Below are 22,440 nucleotides of genomic sequence, written 5' to 3'. Positions count from 1 at the left end.
TCTACACTACAGACCTTACAGCAGCATAGCTGTACCACTGTAGCTGCACCCTGTAAGGTCTCCTGTATAGCCCCTATATGCCGACAGGAGAGCGTCTCCTGCTGATATAGCACTGTCCACATCGGCACTTATGTCGGTGGGGGGGAGAGGGGTTTCACACCCCTGATGGACAAAAGTGCTAGTGGAGACATAACCTTGGCCAAAGGATTCTACAGCTATACCAGTTATTGCTTGTTCTACTGGAGAATTTATACAAGAATTTTCCTCTTTCTTTAAACAGGTGTTTTTGCACTGTTGCAAGCCTATGCCTTTTTGCAGTATTTGAGAGACAGACTAACAAAGCAAGAATTCCAGACCTTGTTCTTCTTGGGTGTGTCACTAGCTGCTGGTGTTGTATTCCTGAGTGTCATCTATTTGACATATACAGGTAAGAGACCTCAAATGAGAACTGAGTGTGTACTTTAAGGTGAAGATAAAAGGTGATGAATGCTCTTAAATTAGCGTGGGTAGGAATAATTCTTGTCTGACTAAAATTAAATAGTATGTGAACAGATTCTAGATAGTTCTTATTAGAGCCCCACCACTGCACTTTAGGCCTGTCCTGTAAAACACTGTTGTTCCAACTCTGGGCCTCCTGGACAGGATTTTTTATGATGTTACCAAATGTCTGATGTAGGCTACGATGAGATCACCAAATTCACTTGTGACCTCAGCCAGATTTGAACCTAAAATAGATAACTAAAACCTAAAGAGGATATCAGTATAATGAAATTCCAGTTGGTGAGTGGCAGTCTGTTAAGCATATAGTGGGTTGTTAGACATGTTTTCTTGCTTTTAAAAGAAAAATTATTTAACTCATCATTTCTGTTACATGCCTGGAAGATGTTTAAATGAGGCAAGCAAGTGTCTGTGTTTGAAGCCTATGTGTTTTCTACTTCACAGTGCACTGAAGATAGAAGTTCAAATTTATATAAGAAAAAAGTCAAAATCTAAGAAACTTGTAGTTTTCTACTGTAAATTGTCCCTTGCCTTTGTAAACTATTGTAAATCATTATTTTCTCAAATAATGAAAAGGAACAGATAAAATTAGGTTTTGGGGAAGAAAGTGGAAAAGAGATAATGTACTATACAGTTCAAAACTGTGAAAACTGGGGATACACTTGATAATGTCCAGAAGTCAGAACAGAAATGTACTGGTACTCTTCCAAGCCCTGCCCACAAAATAAGATCCGCCCACAAAATAAGATCCACCCACAAGTGATGCTGCTAACAATTTATTGTGCAGATCTTCAGGATATGGTCATGAGACTTTCAGGGCTCTTTCGGTTTGACTCCCTCTCTTTGGGGTCCATATGCACTCCTGGACTCTGCTAGGTACTTTGGGTTTGACTTCCACTAGGTGAAGCTTATGTGACCCACTAGGCTTGTTGAGTTTGGCTCCCTTTTGGGGGTGCCTGCAATGCCAGCTGTGCTCTTTTAGGCTCCTTGGGTGTAACTTATTGAGAGGGAGGTAGACAATGTCTCCCAAGCCTGGTCACTTATGCCAAAATACCACTGAATATCTGAGTTAGCACTCAGTGATATGAATGTACAGTTGGCACCTCTGGAGCTATTGTTTCAGCTTCTACAAATGCAGGCATAGCATCTTTTTACTAGTCGCTCATGTTTTTGAGGCTATCTCAACATCCTTAACTGCTAGAGTTACTTTTAAAAAAATTTTAAATAAATGTTAAAATTCTGGAAAATACGGCAGCAAGAAAGAGATGTGCCAGTACACCATACTTACTGAATCAGAACCCTGATGTCGTCAAATCAGTAATTCTCACATTACTATTTGCTTTTCAAATTGAAGTCCACTAGCCTCCTGGCTTAACTGAACATCTGAGAAAGTACTGAACATACAATAAACTGCACGGATCTGTCTCATTGACCTTAAAAGCCAGCTTTGCTCTATTCCCTGAAATGCTAGCTTTCTCAAGACTCAAAACCTCATTACAGTAACTGCATTCTTGCTTCTTAATATTCCCCTTCTTGTAAAACTTCTTTATGAATGTATAACATAGTTGTTCAAAAAAAATGCTGCTGACTTTAGTGTTCAGGGTTGTAACAGCAATCTTTTTGTTTTGCTGTTGAGCTGAAAAGTTACAAAAAGAAAAAATATACATCTTACCAGACGTTTCCACAACCCGCTGGATTGTGATCTGCCTTCAGATACATGTGAGCAGCTCCCACTTACTTCAGTGGAACTTTTCAGGCAGATATACAAGGGCAAAATTTGGCCGCTGATGTTTAAAAATTTTTTTTCAGGGCATTATTCGTAGTAGAAAGTAGAAGAGATGGAAATGAACTTGCAGAGCCTAGATCTTAATTTTCAAAACGTTCAGGAGTATTCAGATTTGGAGTTTTGCTCCTAAATTGTATCACCAAGTTACAGCGAGAAAAGGGGTATTTATCTGTAGGAACCTACAATATATTTCAGTTTAGTAGTAGTAAAACTACTCTACATCCATTTATAGAGGGTAAAACAATATTGAAAACAGAGGGTAAATATGTATCTGTACTATTAACAGAAGGTGTGGTTTGGGGAAAATAAAGTCATGAACACAAATTTGCCCTCAGCACCTCCTGTTATATAGAATAAGAGATTAAAACTTTGAATCAGTTATGTTCAGCTGACATGCAGACTTGAGAGAACTTTTTTCTACTCCATGCATAAAGCCATAAGGATTAAAAGATGAGATTTTATTTTTCATGCTTCAGTTTAATACTTTTCTGTGTTGTTTTCATTAAATGACGGGAAGGAAAAATAAAATAAAAATTCTTTCAGCTTGGAGATCTACAGTATCATCACTTTCTTTTTGTGTTAGAGACATGTTCAAAAAGCCTGACGCTTTTATGTAAGGTTTATCAGGGTGTCTGAATACTAGTATGCATTCACTGTTGCATGTAGATACTGCAGTGATGGCATTAGAGAAATCAAATGTTAGATGAAATGTTGATGACTTAGGAACAGTACTTTGCAAGGAAAGTATGTAGGTAGTCTGTTCTGTTTTGATTGAATGACTCCCTTCTCCAAACGCTATAGACTGTCTTTGATTTTTGGAACATGTGTCTTAACTACTACTCCACCTCTTGATGATTTGTTGAGCTGTGTGAGTGATGATGACATTGAATCTGTACAGTATAATGTAAGTCCTGTAAGGCTGATAATTCTTAGTTCCTTAAGAGGAGAATCATTTTTAGTTATGCATATAAACTGTATCATAGCAAGTCTATTTGACAGAAATAATTCTATAAATTATATGGGTTTCATGACAGTTTTTAAAATGTTTTAAACTTTCATTGTAATATATGCTTATGCAGACATCTGAAGAAATATCTAAATCATTATAATTAAATATCTAAGCAGAGTATTTTTTTCATTAACTTTTTCAGGTTACATTGCTCCATGGAGTGGCAGGTTTTATTCACTGTGGGACACCGGGTAAGTAGGGATAGAGGACTTGTGAATTATATGTCTTGTTGAAATATAAAACACACACGCTCCATCCCACCTTCCCATCAATAAGAGCTCACATATAAATTTTCCACACAGTGTTTGGAGAGAGCATTTACATAACCTGTCTTGAAACTGTGACCAATATAGTTCCAAACATTGACATTTTGTTGAGTTTTTCCCTTATTGACAATTGAGAGGGTATTCCTCAAAATGTTGCCTCTTTTAGGTGTTTGTAGATAGGTAGGTGGCAACTATTTTAAAACTATCAAGATTCCAACTTCTGTGGAACTCTTTCTTTGAACCAAAAAAGTACTCCCCAACTGAGATTTGAGACACTTGCGTCTATAACATACGGTATCATTAAAAATGTTCCATTAACATTTGGGGACAGATTTTTTTAAAAGTTATAACCTATGCAATATATACGGACTTAGCAGACTTTGCACAAAACGTACATGAATCTTTAATGACCGTTATCTCTCACACAGGTTTTTAGCACTCATACATTTAGCATGCATCTGCAAATGTCCAGTCTGTGTGAATAATTCCGTTTGTACACATGTGGGTATTTTAAACTATTTTTTAAAATTTAGTCCTTGAAAATGTTATATAGAATAATTAAACAGTCACTTAATGGTAAATCTGAGTAAAACTTACAAAAAAATATTTTACATACACGTTACCCACGGTTTTCAGAACCCAAAGCAGTGGTAACTTAACTGTTTCACTCCAGGCAGTGTCAGAAATAAGCAATGGGAACACAGCACTTCCATCTGATGAAAGATTGATACAAATAAGCATGCTTTTATCTAAAACTACTGTTTATTAGATTTAAGCACACATAGACATAAGCAATAGATTTAGGACATCCCAAATAATTACCTAAAATTTGAGATGGTATTGAATAATCAGCAGCAGGTCAGTGATGACCAGTCGCTTCCCTGCTGGGGAGTATAGTGTCAGGAAAAAGTCTCTCAGGATAGCTTCAGAGAACTGCTCCAAAGTACACTCTATTATATAGTCTTTTTATAATTAATTTTTTACAAAACACATAGCTCATAGTGACCCCTACTGGATCATCACTTCTCCTAATTTCAATCAACTACTTACCAAAGAAACATTCCTAACAACCTTAGCTGTAATAAGCTTCTATATCAAAGGCACCCAAACTCAATGTCTCTATCCACTTATTTTCTTTGTCTCATAATTTGTTGACTCGTCTCCCCTCCTCCCATTCTGATTAGCAGAAACTGCAAGCCTGCACCTAATATTTGACTTTGCCTCAAAAAGCCCTGCTTGTCCAAATTAACCCTTAACTATTGGTGGTCTATTTTGTTAATTCATGGTGACTGAATGCACGCAATATGGCTTCAATTAGCTTGATCAGATTCTGGGGAAACACACCCCTCAATTCAGGGGTAACACTCTCCTCTCCCCCCAGACTCTCGCTCACATGGGGTTCTGTTTGTAGAACCAAGTTTTTAAGTTCTATAGGAGTGGGGGGTACACGAGCTCAAGGTACCAGCAACCTGGGCTCTGCCAAATCATAATTACTGCCACATTTTACTATAAAATGAATCAAACTGTACAAATGGCGTAAAGTCAGAACTGTCATTAACAGTACACTCAAGCGCATGCGAAGAACAGGCTTGCTTTCTTCTATGCCCTTAAATGGAGTGAGCTGTGTAGAATCAGCCTTTCACTTGTAGGGCTTCTCTACATTAGAAAATTATATTGTCAGAACACATTAACACAATATTAAACATGACTTAGTTGTCTTTGTAGACAAAGAACTGTTCAGCATCGTGTCATGTGGTAGTGTTTAACCCTAGAGCAGACCACAATTAAAAGACATAATATTAAACACAATTTGGCCTACTCTGCACTGAGTATTTAACACACATAATTTCTTAGTGTAGACAAGGCCAAATGCTCAGTGCCAAAATGGATGTGAGGCCTCCAGCAACTGCATGGTTTATATATGTAAAGGCTGACCTCAGTAGCTAACATTGATAACTTAAGGCACTGAGAAAATTGCAAAGAGGAGAGCTCTTTGAAACTATCCGCATCAAGAACTTAAGGGGATGTGCTGCAAATCAATCAATTGGTCAGATGTATTATGAATTTCCAAAATTAGAAATGGCTTGTATAGCAGCATGAGTATTTGATTCTATTGAATTTGGTTTAGCATTTAGCCAGGGGACAGAGCGAAACATTTTAATAATACCTTTTGATTCCACAAAATTAGTCCTTAATATTGGGGTTAAAAAATAAATATGTGCCCAAACTGTCTCTTTCTTGACTATCATAAGATATGGGACCATATTATGTATAGAAAAGGTGCCTCAAATTTCTGCTGAATAAAGTCTTAACATTTTAAATTAAAATGTTTACTTTTAAATTTGCTTCAGAATTCTGATTTATACAATTTTGGCAACTTCATCATTTCAAAATAATTTGAACTGAATTTTTTTTAAACAAGGTATGCGAAAATTCACATCCCGATCATTGCCTCTGTGTCTGAGCATCAGCCTACAACATGGGTTTCCTTCTTTTTTGATCTACATATTCTCGTGTGTACTTTCCCAGCAGGGCTGTGGTTCTGTATCAAAAACATCAATGATGAAAGAGTCTTTGGTAAGAACATATTCAAAAATTATTTTCTAGAATTTTGTCTTCATCAAAGTTCTGCTTCGTTTGGTGTGCTTTGCATCCCATAATAAAGCTGGTATGCATTTTGTATTAGAAGAAGGCTTCAACAACTGTGGATGTTGGATAAAGACACTTTTGTAAAGTTTTGCTGTCGCCACATAGCATTGAACACAATTTATAGCAATTTGATTTACTGGAGATGATAAAATATTTTCCAAGAGATAGTACTGAAAATATTAAATTTCTTAATATGGTTCAATGTACCAGCCAAAACCAGGGCTTTCAGGGCCCCTTCATTCTGCTCCAGCCCCTTTGATCCAGCATGAAAGGGGCCAGAGTGTGGGGGTGGGGAACCTCATTTTTTAGTTAATACTTAAATCATATCATCCCTTAGTGAATTTCAGTATTTCCAAATTAAACTAGTGACAGTCTGGAACAATTTCTATTGCAGATCTCCTTTTCTATAAACAATAAATTGTTAAATTTTATGAGACAGTCCACATGGTTGAAACTGTCCTAGCAACAATGTCTAAATGATAGTTGCTGTAACAATTTCCCTGGCCAGTGTACACGGGGGCATTTTTTTCTTGTGAAAAGTGCTCTTACTATTATAAAAGCATTCTGTAATGATAACATTGTTCTGCTGGGCGACGAAGGGGGGTTACCTTACAACATTGCTAGAAAAACCATGTTTAAGTGGTTGGAGGTATGTACTTGGAATTGAAATGCTGACAACCCCCTGTACATTTGCAAAATCTTGTGGAGTGATTATATATGTCATGACTTACATTCACATCAGTTTTTATGTAATTCCTTACAACTTGTAACGTGATTTTTCTCTTTCAGCAAAATATCCATTCTGCTGTATTTTTATCAAATGAAATTATACAATTTTCTTCCTTCTACCAGTTCATTTAGAGCGCATTTTTGGTGAGATACCACAAGCTGTTAATGAATATCAAAACTGGGCTCTAATTCTCACTAAAAGCTGCAAAGTTAGATTTTGAAGAAGCCTTTTGGAGATAAAAGGGATGTATGTAGATGTAACAAAGTCTTTGTAAACTATTCAATAAGAGCTTTTTACAATATTTAACAAGATGTGTGCTATAAATGTGCATTATATACCAAGATGCTGTCAACCCCATTTAGGGGATATTATCTTTATTTCTGAGGCTAATTTAATGACATAGCGATTTCTTCTGAGAATAGCTAAATGTCACTGGTGGACTTCTGTCTCTGCAGTCGCTTTGTATGCAATCAGTGCTGTTTACTTCGCTGGTGTGATGGTTCGTCTGATGTTGACTTTGACTCCAGTGGTCTGTATGCTGTCAGCAATTGCTTTCTCCAATGTGTTTGAGCACTATTTGGGTGATGATATGAAGAGGGAAAATCCACCAATAGAAGACAGCAGTGATGAGGATGACAAAAGAAACCCAGGCAACCTGTATGACAAGGTGAGCAAAAGAGATTCTGAGGCAATGCTGATATATCCTTATGCTCTGTTATACTAAGCATTTCAGATCTTTCTTGGCCTTTATAACAAGGGGCAGTATAGTCTGAGGTTCAAAGCTTCAACATCAGAGCTTTGACAGGCTGAATTTCTTCCTCCTAAAGCAAGGATTGCTGCAGTCTGATAAGGCGTTATTATAAAAAGGATATAGGACCTTGTGGGATTGTCAGTTCTTGGATGAGAAGTCCTGTACATGTCTGAAGCATTATTACTAATTTAAACAAGATGCCCTATACACTTTTACTGGATTCCAATCTTAAATGTTCAATTTTATACATTTTATATGAGACCTGTGCAGCATAGGGGGTTCTTCTTGCTCCTTTTAACTCTGATCCCTTGTAAAGTACAGAGGGATTTGGACTTAACAAACACACTGACTTCATTCTTAAAAGTTTGATAAAACTATCAACCTTGTCTTGAGAGGCACAACAGTGGAAAAAGCAGGAGGCTGATGGTCAGGATAGAGGTGCAGAGGAGCTTGTATCTCCCTGCACTGTGTGTCTTAACTCAGTGTGCAGACTCTGATCGTGAATTGCAAATACACACACTTACAAAATAAAATTGCATTGCAGGCTTTTTTCCTACTCTAGCTATTTCTGGGAAATACCCTGGTCGTCAGAACATAGCCTGTTTTTTGCCCAGTATATTTTACAGCTGTCTATAGACTACTGTTATAGGTCTGGATCACTGACATCAAGAAATTCAATATTAACGCTTTGAACAGACACCCACCAATAAGATACTGCAGTCACCAAAGTGTAACCATTTGGGAGTCCATGTATTTGGTCCTTCTTCCCAGAATTGTTGTACTGGATGTTCATTTTCCCAAAGGATTAGCTGTACAGATTCTATCTTGTCACCCATTTCAGTGCGTATATGAGGGCACTAAAGGACAATATGCTTTGAAAGCATACTATCAGTGCGCTGATAACTCTGAATTAAGGGCCTGATTGAAAGCCTGTTGAAGTCAATGGAAGGACTCCAGTTGACATCAGTTGGTTTTGGATCAGGGTTTGAATCTCCTTTACAGCAAAACTTAATTCTGCAGTCTCACTACTCTCCCCCTGCCTGCCCGAGAAACTAAATGCAGACTGGCTGCAGTTCAAACCTTACAAGACTGCAAACCTGCTTGTTGGTAGGGAAAAGCATTTAGAGGAATTAGGTGAGTTGGTGTTACAAGTGTACCATTCATTGATGGCATATGCCTACCTAATACCAGGATAATTTGTAAACTGGGAGTCCTGTCGGATCCATCATGGCTCTGATGGAGTTGTGGTAGCCCATAATGCTTGTCCTGTCTGCGTCTAGCTAGGAGCTGTAATTGTTGCTGTCATTGATATGGACTTAATGATGCTCAGACCTGCCTTTGTTATCTCTGGGTAATGTACCCTAATTAGGGCTACATCTGAAACTTCAGCTATGAAGAATGTATGTATGTTTCCTTGCCAGCACAAATTTGACATTAATTTGCCAAATAGTTTCAGCTAAAAAAAAAATTTCAGGACTTAGATGCCATTCACCAAATGGCTGTAGGAAGAGAAGGTGGTGGCGGTGGTGATAGCCACCTTGTTAGAAATTTCAGCCTACTGGTGAAGGCATTCACCTGGGATGTGGGAGACTCATCTTTCCACTGACTTCAGTGGTCTTTGAATCAGGCCCTTAGCTCAGAGTTATCAGGGTTCTTGTTCAGTCTTTCCTGTTGAAGCTGTTCCACTGTGGATAAATTAAGCCATTGGAGGAGGGCCTTGAACTTGGGTCTCTCGCATCTAAGGTGAGTGCCTTACCACCAGACTCTATCTAGAGTCATTCTCACTGTCTTCGCCTGGCATTCATTGTCATTCACAGTGGAAATGGATAGTTCTTTGACCAGAGAATGACACTGTAGTTAAGCATCCATTTCTAATCTCTTAGTGCTCAGACCCATTTTCGTCATAGGAGTTATTCACCTGGGACAAACTTCAAAAGTGTCTAAGCAACTTAGAAATCTAAATCCTATTGAAATTCAGTTTTACCCCTGGAGATTACGTAGCAGTCTAAGAGTTAAAGAAAAATGTATTTAGTGTTTTTTGGCTTCACTGGAGAGGGTTTCCCAAACCAGAAAGTGATGTGCAAGCTCTAACACAATTACAAGCTTGCTGAATTGAAGTCAGGATATTTCAGAATATTTTATTTGCTATACAAATGTTTTGTTTTTGTTTTTAAATAGCAAAAACTTGCCATTATTTTCTCTCAAATACAGTGAAAAATAAAGGATTATATATTTTATGGAAAGATCATCTTCATAAACCTTACAGTGCCTTTTTCCTGCTTATGAGGAAGATGGCAGCACATGGCTCCTTGATATTTGTGGCTTTGGTTAACTTTGTATTGTAACACAGGAGACTTGGTTATCTTTCCTTTCCTTTTTTTTTTTTTCTTGCAGCAAATATACCCACTTCTTTCCCTCACCTCACCCTGCCTCAAAAAGGCATTTAGGCCTCCTCTTTCCTTTCTCACATCTAAAACAAATGAGAACACACAAAGAGGTTCTTGTTTTTCTGAGGCAGAATTCAGAAACCTGTGCTATTCTCTGGAGGTTTATAAAGCTAACCAAAATACCGTGCAAGAGGAATATTTCCTACCTACCCTTAACAATGGCAAGCTTTGTTTTTTGTAGCTCTTCTCAACTACAGAGTCCTTATTTTCACCTCTTACTTTGCTCTACACTCAACTGTCACCTCAGCAAGGCTCTGAAGTGTGATCTGATGTGAGCATTTTATGCTATTAAGGAAGATTTTAGATGAATAATTCATTTTACATGGTGCTGGATGTAAAAATCTCCCTGTACATATTCAGATTTGGAGAACTACTTTATTGATCTTTTTATTTACATGATATTGTGAGTTGGCAATGGTGTAGAGAAAGCTATTGGGTCCATTGCCAGAAAAACATCTTTTATATCTAAGCTGCTGTAATAGTTCAATTTGTGTTTATTCAGGCAGGTAAAGTGAGGAAACACGTATCTGAACAGGAAAAAACAGAAGAAGGACTGGGTCCCAACATCAAGAGTATTGTTACTATGTTAATGCTGATGTTGTTGATGATGTTTGCTGTCCACTGCACTTGGGTAACTAGCAATGCATACTCCAGTCCTAGTGTTGTTCTGGCTTCATACAATCATGATGGGTAAGAAAGCACTGCATATTTGAAAGTAATTTCTAAAGGAAAATTTTTTTAAAAAAAGTTGGTGGGCTCATGGGATTGGTATCTCGCGTTGTTTTGTCTTCCCTTTCAGCTTCTTTCATTCTATTTCTGTAATCTCAGATGTGACCTAAATGTCCAATTTCTAATTCTCTCCCTCCCCACCCCCAAAATCCCAACAAAATGGTAAAACTAGTTTTATGTAGTTGGAAGTAAAAGCATCAAAATACTTGACTGACTTTTAATTTAAAAACAATATGTAAGCTAGCTTGTGTTTATGGATAATGTAAAAGATGCACATAGTTCATCCAAGTATAAACTCTGCTCTTGAATATACTGTTCAAAATACAGTTTTGTCGCCTCTTCAAAAGTTGTTTATTTTCTGATTAGCTCGCTGGCATCAGATTAATCAAATCTCTGAGTGCATGTCATCAGCAAACTTACTTCAGAAGAATTGTGTGCAGATGCAGATTGTTTTGAGCATAGATTTATATCTCCACAAAGCAGTAGCCACCTAATGGTTAAATTGACACCGACATTAGTTTAAATATAGGCTAAACTGATGCTTCTGTTTCAGCACTCGGAACATCCTGGATGATTTCAGAGAGGCATACTATTGGCTAAGACAAAATACAGATGAACATGCTCGAGTAATGTCTTGGTGGGACTATGGCTATCAGATAGCAGGAATGGCCAATCGGACTACTTTAGTTGATAACAATACCTGGAACAACAGCCACATAGCCCTGGTAAGGAAGGTAGTTTTATATACTCAGAGGTTAAAAACATCAAAATATCTGGCTGACTTTACTCGAAAAACAATTTGTAAGTTGTTTACGCATAGCGTGGATTTAAGAGAATTGCTATAGAATGAGGGATGGAAGGAGCACAGAAAGGTTTGGCATATGTTAGAACGCCAGTGTGAAAGATTGCTTTCCAAATTAAAGAATTAGAATGTTTTTAATTCACATACAAAATATCTAAATCTAAACGGTATGATCAAAATATGAAAACAGTGGTGCTGATTCAATCTTGGATTACATTGAGGTAAAAAATACATGCTGCAACTAGATTATCGTGGAGCAAAATTATTAGACACTAGAACTGGGTAAACTTGAAATCTAATATAGTAGTTGATTTTTTTCCCCCTTAAATTTATCTTTAAATAAAAGATTATTCTGAGAATTAAGACTGTGCCTCAAAATAGGGAAATGTAAATTTGTAGATACCTAAACTTGAAGCCCTCCCACAACATAACTCCTTCTGGTAGTTTCCTGTTCCTCTTCTAGTTCCTAGAGCCGCCTATCTGCTACCTGGATGGGTGGGTGGTTGTTTCCCCAGTTGTTAGCTCCACAACTGGTCATCTGCTACTCAGTTTTGCTAAGCAGCATTAAAGTAAAATTGATCTACTTCATCAGTTTCACTGCTGCCTACTAGATTCTGAATAGCTCTCTGAGAACTGACAAGTTTCAGATAAATTTTTACTCAGCTGAAACTTGGGAAAGCTCTGAGCAGCAACAGAGGCACTAGAGCTGTCTGTGCAGACTCAGGAAGACCAGTATATCAGTCACATTTGGTTAATAGTTGGAATGTTTTTCTTCAGAATTGCAAGGGATAGGCATGATTTATATTGTCCTTTCCCCAACCTCCTTGCACTCACCAGGAGCAGGGAGCGGAGCAGCCCGGCCCCAGCCTGCTCTACTCCACCAGCTCCCAGCCGCGGGGCTCCGCTTCCCACCACACCATGAGTGCAGGACCTTTTCCCCAACCCCGCCCTCAGCGACATGGGTGGGGCCGGGGCAAGGAAAGCGGAACAGCCTGTGGCCGCGTAACTCCGCTTCCCGCCGCCGGTGAGTGCGGGGGACGTCCTTTCCCCAATCTCCCCACACTCACCGGTGGTGGGAAGCGGAGCGCCGCAGCTGGGAGGTGGCAGAGTGGAGTGGGCTGGGGCCACATTGCTCTACTTCCCGCTGCTGCTGATGAGCGCCTGTCAGGGGGCGAGGGGTGTGGATAGGGGTCAGAGCAGTCAGGGGACAGGGAGCAGGGGGGTCGGGTAGGGGGTGGGGTCCTAGGGGTGATTAGGGATGGGGGTCTCTGGAGGGGGCGGTCAGGGAACAAGGAACGGGGGGGGGGGGGAGGAGCGGCAAAGCAAGTTCGATATAACTCAGTCTCGCCTATAACACGGTGAGTTTTTTGTCTTCTGAGGACCGTATTATATCAGGGTAGAGGTGTATTACCTTTTGACCTAAAACTTATCTGTAGTGTTTGAACTTTAAGAGCTTGTCTTGGTGAGGTGTTTTTTGTTTTTTTTTAAACTTAAATGACTCGACCCTGTAAATCTAATGGGGGAGAACAAAAAGTGAAGAGAAAGACACACAAATTCCTACCCCTCTCTGCAACATTTGCTTTTTGGTTATGTAGGCACACTGACCTCAATGAAAGTGAAAAATGGAAAATTAAGTTGCATGTTAAAGAATTTCTGTTGATGTGAAGTTATCACAACTCTTTTTAAAATGTTTTTCATTGTGCACTGGGCCACCCTGCCAGACAGCATCTCCTTTATCTTTTGGCAATTCAAATGTAGTTTGAAGAAGCAGTAGGAGGGCAAAAAAAGTTGTATAATAACTGTCCTATATACTCCAAAGCTCAGTCCAACAGACACCAATTTTTCCCATGAAGAATAAAATAATTTTCATAAGGATTGGGTTCTTCAGTTTCCAAATAAATGGAGGAGTAATGGGTTTTGTTTATACAGAATGAGATGAACAAGGTCTTTGAAGGGTAAATGCATGTGTTTTGGACCAGAGCCCCAGCTTGTGTTAAGTGATGTAGCTCCATTGACTTCAGTAGAGCTTCAGTTATTTACATCAGCTGAGGATCTGGCCCTTTAGCTTGCTGGTAAGCAATTGTACAGATACTAAGATATTTGTGCCTATAATTTTGTAGGTGGGAAAAGCAATGTCATCAAATGAGACAGCAGCATATGAGATCATGAGGAGTCTGGATGTGGATTATGTTTTAATTATTTTTGGAGGTGTGATCGGCTACTCTGGTGATGATATCAACAAGTTCTTGTGGATGGTGAGAATAGCAGAGGGCGAGCATCCCAAAGATATCCGGGTAAGTGGAAATGTAAACAACAGATCTAGGAGTAGTGTGTTCCTGGCAAAATACAGTATTTCTGTTGGATCAATTTTTTGGTACCATATGGCAATATCTTATCTCAAATCCCATCATTAACTAAAATATCACTTTTTTGGTGTGACCTTATCACAAGGGGGAAATCTATATGTTTTATTACCATTTTATTTGATAAAATGTGTTAAATCATATGTTTTTTTAGGATTCTTTCACATTTGGATGGCAGTGAGTGATAGTCCACTGTCTTTCAATATATATGGTCTTGAAGGGTCAGTCATTTTAAAACTTAACATTTTGTAGCATGGTTCAGCTATTGAATTGAAGACTGTTACTGAAAGCACAGGGTATCTACTGTAATAGCCTGTGTGGGGGTCACAGTGTGACCATTGAGCTTTTAACTGAATCACCAAAGGGATGTTCTGAACATTTAAATAGTTACTGTTAAGGAGCTGGTTTTTTTTTAGTTTTTATACTACAGTTCCAGGAAATGAATTTCTACCACACTGAACTATGGGCTAATAGGAGGGTGAAAGGATTTTACTTATATTGTAGGGTAGGGAATATCCACATTTTCTAAATCAAGATGCAAGTTCTGCCATTCTTGAATGCTGCAGGAGAAGACAAGCAACAGTCTTAGTAGACAAAAAAAAAATGTTAAAATGTTGTAAAGTAAGCAGATGTAAGGGAACAGTCTGCTCAGTTAGTTAAAATTCAAGCGCGTGTCCAGGGACAGTAACCACAGGCCTTTGCTTGACTTTTTTTATGTATTTGTTGTTCTACACAATCAATAATTCCATTTCCTAAATGTTAAAATGTGTGGTTTCAGGTGTGTTGTATATACAACCTATAGTTCATGCTTATATCGCAGTAACCACACACCTACTTATGTTATTCCAGAATAATTAATAGTAGTTCAGGTGCATAAAGCATAAAATACTAATTTTGGTAGATGCCCAACTAAATTATACACCACCTTATGATCAAAATATCAGAATATTGGTGTTCTCCAAGAACTGTTTACTATAGAAATACTTGCAAAAACAAGAGTTGTGTACATCTACATATAATAAATGGATTAGCAAGATCACGTCAGCAGGAGGGTAAATTTGTTCAGTAAAACTGATGGCACACAACCACTGTGCCTTAGTTACACAGCTGTTATGCTATAGTTAAGGTTGAGCATCACTTTCTGTTTAAAGGACAACTTTCCTTATATGTATATTTAAAATACAGAAGACAGTTTACACACTTTATCAAATCCCATCAGTGAGAGTGTTGCGGAAGAGGGAATGAGACTTCCTTGTTTTTGTTTTGTTTTTAGGAAAGTGACTATTTCACTCCACAGGGAGAGTTCCGCGTAGACAAGGCAGGTTCTCCAACATTGCTGAACTGCCTCATGTATAAAATGTCCTATTACAGATTTGGAGAAATGCAGGTTAGTGGTATCTGGAACTTTTCCACTTACTTTTTTTTCAGCTCATCAGTCATTCGTAGTTTGCTCGTTTAGTGTCAGCACCAGCCCCCTGTCATTTATCAGTCACTTATTAAAACCCCCTGATATGCGTCTGTCATGTCCTAGGTACATAGGATCCTGCTAGCTCTCTACAGTTATTCTAAATGGTATTGAAAACATTTGCCTGTAGAAAGACCTCTCAGTAGCATCTGTTGTGTTTGACACCTATAAACTGTCTGCTTGGGCCACGTGAGATAGAGAGTTGCAGAATTGCTTTTCAGATCCATATATTTGTTTGGGCTAAAATGAACTCCTACATCAGCTACATGCCTCTGATGGTTAGTCTACAGTTTCCACCACTGGAGAATACAGTTCCCTGGGAGATGAGATCACATCAACTTTGTAAGGATGAGGTTATCACTAATATCTCTGAAAGTATAAAAATCTGCCATTTGTTAACATGATTAATTGAGATTTCTTATTTGTAATCCAATACTACACAAATGGGCATTAAAGAAAGGTAACTTGAAGTATGGAATTGAATCGCTTCAAATGAAACTTGAATTGCACGAGAATGGAAATGTCTTGGAGAAGCGGTTATGCTGTTGCTCAATAGATCCCCCTTTTTATTTTATTTGAATTTGACACAAGGCCAAGAAGACTGTTGTCTTGATCAGTTTTTTTTATTGAATGTTAGCTTTCATTCTGCTAGTGAAGTGATGGAAATCAGTGCTATCTTAATTTTCAAAGCTAATGTCACGCTTTTGCAAATAATTACCACGGTATGTAATCTTTTATTTGCTCTAGCAGTACTAGTGCTGTTCTCTAGACTTTATCTTGGACCCTTTGCTGCTGCTTTGTATTCATCTCTTGCCTCGGGCAGACCTTTGAATTTAGTTATTCACTATAAGCAGTAATCTTGAAGAGTTACACTTCAAGTTATTCTTTTTATGCAAGTTTCATTTGTGTGGAACCGTGCTTAAATAAATACTTTCCATAAACAAATAAATTACCTGTTCTCTTCCCTAGACTTTGACACTAAGGGTCACGTTGGCACCCTGCTAAGACCTAAAGGCTTCACCTAATTCTCACAAATGTATCTGAACTATTTGTTTGATAGCTGTTTCTCTTCCAACCACTTCCCCCTTGGAATGGCATTTAACATAAATTAAGGTTTACATCTGTGAATAAAGTTTATTAATTCCTTTTCCATTTTTCCCATCTGCTACTTGCCTTATTTTAAGTTTCTGTTCTCTTTTTCCTGTTCCCCTTTTGAGCGCCCTTCCATTTCTGATACACAGCACTAAATTCATTATTCATATAAGTGGATAGAACTCTGGAATCAGTGGTCCTTATGCCTGTTTAACTTCAGGACTGACTTTGGCATATAGAGCCAACGCAAGGAAGTTTGGACATGTAGTTTCATACTCTTCCATGCAGCATTTTCATTGTAAAGAGAGGGCAGGGAGAAAGCATCCATGTTGATAAGGCACCGCAGGCTCTTGCACTTTGGACATTCATGCTCTCCTGTCATTGTTCTTGTTTCCTTTCTGAATAAAGAAATAAGACTCATCACTGACACAGGTGACTTGCGTCATTTGCAGAAGACATAGTACAAGTATCAGTCATTTGATCAGTTTCCAGTTGTCAGAACTAGTTGAGCTCTAGTTTTGCTGACTAACAAAAAGCTGTTGCTTCAAGATTTTCTGAACAGTAGTGACATTGCACAGAAAATATTCTCTTCAGATTTTTTTTCCCATTAAAGCAGTTTAGGTCTAGCCCAGGGAATGGTTGCATGTGGAGCCCAGCTCAGTTAGCAGTTATGCATTTCATATTTTTTTTCCAAATTGATGTGTAACATTAACTTTATAGCTGGATTTTCGGACACCTCCAGGATTTGATCGCACACGCAATGCTGAGATCGGTAACAAGGACATTAAATTCAAACATCTGGAGGAAGCCTTTACATCAGAGCATTGGCTTGTAAGAATATACAAAGTGAAAGAACTAGACAACAGAGAGACATTGGACCATAAACCTAGAGTAACCAACGTTTTACCAAAACAGAAGTATTTGTCAAAGAAGGTGGGTTCCCAGTGAAGTAACTCAAAAGGGGCAACAAACTGTTTTATTTGTTTTTATCAATAAATCATATAGCTGGTGAGTTATATACTGGTATTTCCAATAGCTGGATCTTTTTATGAATACACTTCATTCATATTAATCTCCAGTATCAGACCTGCCTGCTGGTAATAATCGTTAATTTACTGTCTGCTTAACCTGTGAGCATGTGAAGACACAAGGCTAGATTTATTTATTTTTTTTTAGACAGTGTTGCTGACTGGCAATAGGCTGTGTCACTGGCTGTTACAAATCTTAAACAGCTTCATGTAAATTGAAGTATACTCTCCAAAGTACATCAATCATGTTTCAGTAACTGGCTCACCAAGTAAAAAATAATGTGGACATTGCTTTCTGAACCTGTTTGTAAATAGTGATGCCTAGAAGTTTCAAAATGACATTTTTTGTATGAAATAAATTAAATCTGAACCTTTTGTTGATGGAACTTAAGTGTCTGGCTTCTTACTCTTTGAAATCACCTCACTTAAAATGTTCCTTTTTTTAAACACATTTCATATGTTGGTCTTGGTGTGTTTGTCTATTGTAGTGGAGTGTTGGGGGGGAGTAGGGTGTTGTAGAGGAAGTGAAAGGAAAAATCTTTCAAAGCAGCTGATAGCCCTGTGATTGATTTCTTTAAAATGCAGTGATTTATCCCAAATAGGAGTCCCAGATCTTGTCAAGTGACCAGTGATAGTACCACTATTAAATTAGTGCATAACATACAATTATTAAGGATACTTTATGGGTACAAAGTGTTTGAACAGATTTTACCAGTGTCTATAAGGTGCTTTGGTGGCACAGTCCAGTTAGACTGTAATTGGATTGGGCAGAGAGGAATCTATTTTGAACCATTTCACTTGTAATTGGTAACTTGCCTTTAGAGTTGAAATCATAATTTAATGCTAAACATGAATATTTTGAATTAGCCTTTGTTGCCCGTGGGCCTGGAACTTCCAGTTTTTTCAGTTTAAACTTTATTATAAAGTGCCAGCTGCAGTTTGCACTTAGAACACCTGAAATTCAAGTTGTAGTATTGACATTGTTCTGGTCTGACAGCTTCTGAAGTCCCCCGTTGGTAGTAAACCTAACCGTACTTCTGTCAGCTGAGCAACCCCTTTGTTCTCAAGCTAGGACAGGATAAAAGTGTGGTCAGCATTTGGATGAGACAAGTCAATCCTACATACTGTATAAATGTCTCCATTAATCATCAGTGAACCAGCAGGTTGCTAGGGTGCAAATGCAGCCAGGTATCTTTAGATAAAGCCTAAAACAGCCTTAAAGGATCTTTTGTAACTGTATGAGCAGTATCTTCCTGGCCAGCCGCCAACATGTAAAATTATTCTGTCCATATGAACCCCTGAAAATTCAACATATATTAGCTTAAGTTGTTATGTACAGTGCCTGTGCATGGTTACACAGTTATCAGTAGTAGATGAATTTATATGTATACTGGTCCCCATATCAGTTGGTAAAACGAAAGGTGCACTCAAATTGTTACAATCAATATCTCTGCTTTCCAGCTGCTTAAAGGGATATAGTTTCTGTTTCCCTTTGTCAGCGGCCTGCAGGTGAGCCTGACAAGCAAATTGCATGTAAAATGTGCTGGAACAGCTGCACTTTGTATTCTGTTCTTTGGGACAAATTAAATACATAATCTGACTATATCTATGGGAGAGCATAAACAAATACAAACAGTGAAAATAACTTTACTACATTAGTCCCTTCATTAAAATAAGTATCTGCTCAGCCTAAAATTTGGGACATTAAATAGAAAATTAAACTAGCCCTCTTTGCTAATAATGTCATCTTAGGGCCCAACTCATTGTGGGGGATAAAAAGGCTAGAACTCCCTTACCTGGCTCTTAAGTTTTTGTGTTAATTTATTCCTTGAAATCATAGAGATGTGAATATTTGCTCTAATACAGTACATCAATAATATAGGACATAACTTATCATGCTCTGTGAGTGATAGACTTAACCTAGTCATCCTCTCAAAGATAAGACTGTTTCCCAGTGCTCAGTTCTCTGGAAACTTCATTTCCAACTTTGAGACTAACATTCTCCACTGTTCTATAGGTCATTTCTGCCATGTCCCTAATTAAGCTGAAGTAGAATCAGTACAGCTCTGGAGACAGGGCTATGCGTGACAGACTTGTGAATCTTGCAATAAAGGGCTTTTCATATAACTTTATGAAAGGGGAGGATGTTGGGTTTGTTTGGGTTTTATTAAGACAGTAGCCTGAGGCTAGTTTGCCATATGTTTAACAGGTTTAAAATAAAAGGACAATATGAAGTAGTTTAGGCCCACTATCTAAATTTACTTTTAAAAAAAAAAAGTCCAAAGATTGAAGCACATCATTACAGTGTAAATATTAGAGCATTATAATTAACTAATACAATGTATTCTGTTTTTCTTTTTAGACTGCCAAAAGGAAGCGGGGCTACATTAAGAATAAACTAATTTTAAAGAAAGGCAAGAGACCCAACAGGAAGACAGTTTAAATACACTGTTCTGATTGCTAATATGCAGCAGTTGTCCTTGAGATAACCAGTCTTTGCCTTTAGCTCAAGTCATGTTTCACAGCAACATGAGGGTACAGAACCATCATTGGTCCAGATTATTGTACAAAATTTTCAGGCAATGTCTGATTTAAAAAATGTTGGCTTATTGAGAACAGCTGTTTTAGATTTGTAACGTGAAGCAAGACAGAGCTGCTGTCCAAGTCTAGCAGCAGATTTTTTTTTTTTTCTTGGTACATATTATCCTTCAGATCTGCTGAGAATTTGGACTGATTGCACCAAAGAACCCTCTAATTTGGTCCTTGGCACATGCATACTTGTCAATTTAAAAAAAAAAAATCTATATCCTTCAGCTGAATAAGCAATATGTAATGTAAACTGGAATGGTGACATCTGTAAAGTGACTAGTTTTTCCAACCTGTTGATTTTTTTAAAACAAGAGACTGTAGATCTTTGTAATTCAGCTATTAGAAAACACAGATTACTCTCCCTTCTAGTATTTATTTACAGGGGTTCATTCAATGTACTTTTTCTATTTCTGTAAGTTTTTTGGTCTGGACTGTACGAGGCAAGCTACATTTTCACAAATGATAACTGGACACATTACAGTGATTGGATGATACAGTTTAAATTGAACAAGCTGCTTTTGTTTAAAAAATTGCAGTATTGCTGCCTTACACAGCACAAATCTTGTCTAATGTAGATGTAAGGGCTAAATTTGTATCCGTCTGAAAATCTGAAGCAACATTTAATGAATGCTACTGAGCACCACAACAGCTGGTGTTTCAGAACTAAAGTTAAACTAATTTTGTGAAATGTGTACATGGTAAAACAAGTATACCTTTTTTAAATCTTAAAAAAAGGTTGACAGGTATACAAAATCCCCCTTTCTGTGGCTATTCGGAGAGGGAGAGGCTTTATAAACCCCAACCTACCTTTTTTGGGGAAAGGATTGTGTTTTTTCTCTGCATTTCTATTTAGAGTGCTTAATCAGTTGATGAAACTTCTGCTTTAATGCTATTTGCTTTCTTTCGTATTTTTTTAAGTGACAATTGTCAAGTTAAATGCACTAAAATATAAATGGAGATTGAACATGTTCACTTTCCAGCTATAGGAAACTTTATACAGACTTGAAAAATTTCTTGAGTTCTTTCAATAAAGTGAAAGGGGGTTTTTGCTGTTTGTTTTCCTACCACAGGATGCAACTCATTTTGAATATAAGCAAATCTAATTTACACCAGAAGTATTGGTGTAAAATGCAGAATAGTATGTACCTTTCATGAAGAAAATGTAAATTTACAATGTTCAGTGAGAATGTTACTGCTGATTTTTCCCAAGGTGTAGAATATTTTTTGATTTATAAACTCCTTTTTGATCTTAATGGTTCTTTTACAGACCAATACTACAGCTGCAACATTTTCACAAAACTAAAAATTCTGGATTTCTGACCCTTGACCCTTTTGAGATTTCATTTTACTTTGTTGCTTTAAAGAATGCAGACCAGTTGTTAACAATAGGGGGAAAATAAAGTTAATTCAAGTTTTGTGTTAAGGTGTCTTGTCATTTTTATTCTTAATGAACTTGAAAAATTGGTACTCTTCTACCAGCATGAATCCTTGAGCCTAGTTGAGATTAAAATGTAGGATTATTACGATTTGATCAAGCTATAAACTACATGTATTAGTCACTTCCACTAATTTAATCCCTTCAGTGAAGGTATAATTCTACCATTTTACCTGGTGCTATGCTGTGATCTCAAGTGTATAGTCAGTGTGTGCATTTGAGTTGACCATAGGATTAAGAAGAAAAAATTTGCCCATTGTGAAACAAAGGATGTCTGCTTACTTCATAAGAAAATTCTCTACTTCATAATTTTTGCCTCAATCACTAAACTTACAAAACAAAGTTAAGCTTGGACCTGCTTTAACAATGGTCTAAAGCCTTTGTTCTCTCAAAAATATTTAAGTAACCTTACTTAGTCACAAAGACTACTCCAATTCCAAAGTGCAAAATTTTCAAAGCTGCTATTACTGCTTCAGTGAAACCACAGTAATCCCTAGTAACTTAACCATCAGTTCCTTTCCAAGTTAAGTCTATGCCCAGAAAGTTCACAAAAATGTAGAATCCTCTGTGAATTGCTATTAAAAAGTGTTTTCAGGGAGACATATGGCTTTGAGTTTGCCCTCTGAAAGAAGATCCCCATAGGGCACTGAACTTGAATGTCCTGGTTCTGTGCATAAATCTGATAGACTTCCTGTATGACTTTAAGCAAGTCCCAGACTCTGCTCAGTTTCATATCCTCATACTACCATTAGATTGAAAATTAATGAGATGTTCAGCTACTGTGGTAATTGTTATAGAAAA

At 37.6% G+C, this 22,440-nt stretch overlaps 1 protein-coding gene across 2 annotated transcripts in view; it reads left to right on the top strand.

The window, feature by feature from the left end:
* Nucleotides 1-21,627, top strand: part of STT3B (STT3 oligosaccharyltransferase complex catalytic subunit B) — a 77,832-nt gene extending 56,205 nt beyond the window's left edge. Inside the window, exons 7-16 of one of the 2 annotated variants that reach the window (XM_037890376.2) lie at nucleotides 281-427; nucleotides 3,436-3,484; nucleotides 5,982-6,136; nucleotides 7,394-7,605; nucleotides 10,639-10,826; nucleotides 11,419-11,590; nucleotides 13,788-13,961; nucleotides 15,304-15,417; nucleotides 17,308-17,520; nucleotides 19,978-21,627. In XM_037890376.2, the coding sequence (XP_037746304.1) occupies nucleotides 281-427; nucleotides 3,436-3,484; nucleotides 5,982-6,136; nucleotides 7,394-7,605; nucleotides 10,639-10,826; nucleotides 11,419-11,590; nucleotides 13,788-13,961; nucleotides 15,304-15,417; nucleotides 17,308-17,520; nucleotides 19,978-20,058 (1,505 nt within the window). In that variant the 3' untranslated portion in view covers nucleotides 20,059-21,627. The remainder of the gene's footprint in view (nucleotides 1-280; nucleotides 428-3,435; nucleotides 3,485-5,981; nucleotides 6,137-7,393; nucleotides 7,606-10,638; nucleotides 10,827-11,418; nucleotides 11,591-13,787; nucleotides 13,962-15,303; nucleotides 15,418-17,307; nucleotides 17,521-19,977) is intronic. The other variant, XM_043540884.1, reaches the window with a different exon arrangement.
* The last annotated feature ends 813 nt before the right edge of the window (nucleotides 21,628-22,440 follow it).

The sequence above is a fragment of the Chelonia mydas genome, chromosome 2, assembly GCF_015237465.2.
Source record: "Chelonia mydas isolate rCheMyd1 chromosome 2, rCheMyd1.pri.v2, whole genome shotgun sequence".
NCBI classification, from domain to species: Eukaryota; Metazoa; Chordata; order Testudines; family Cheloniidae; genus Chelonia; species Chelonia mydas.
The sequence above is the reverse complement of the archived record's forward strand: the minus strand, read 5'-3'. Positions and strand labels throughout refer to the sequence as shown.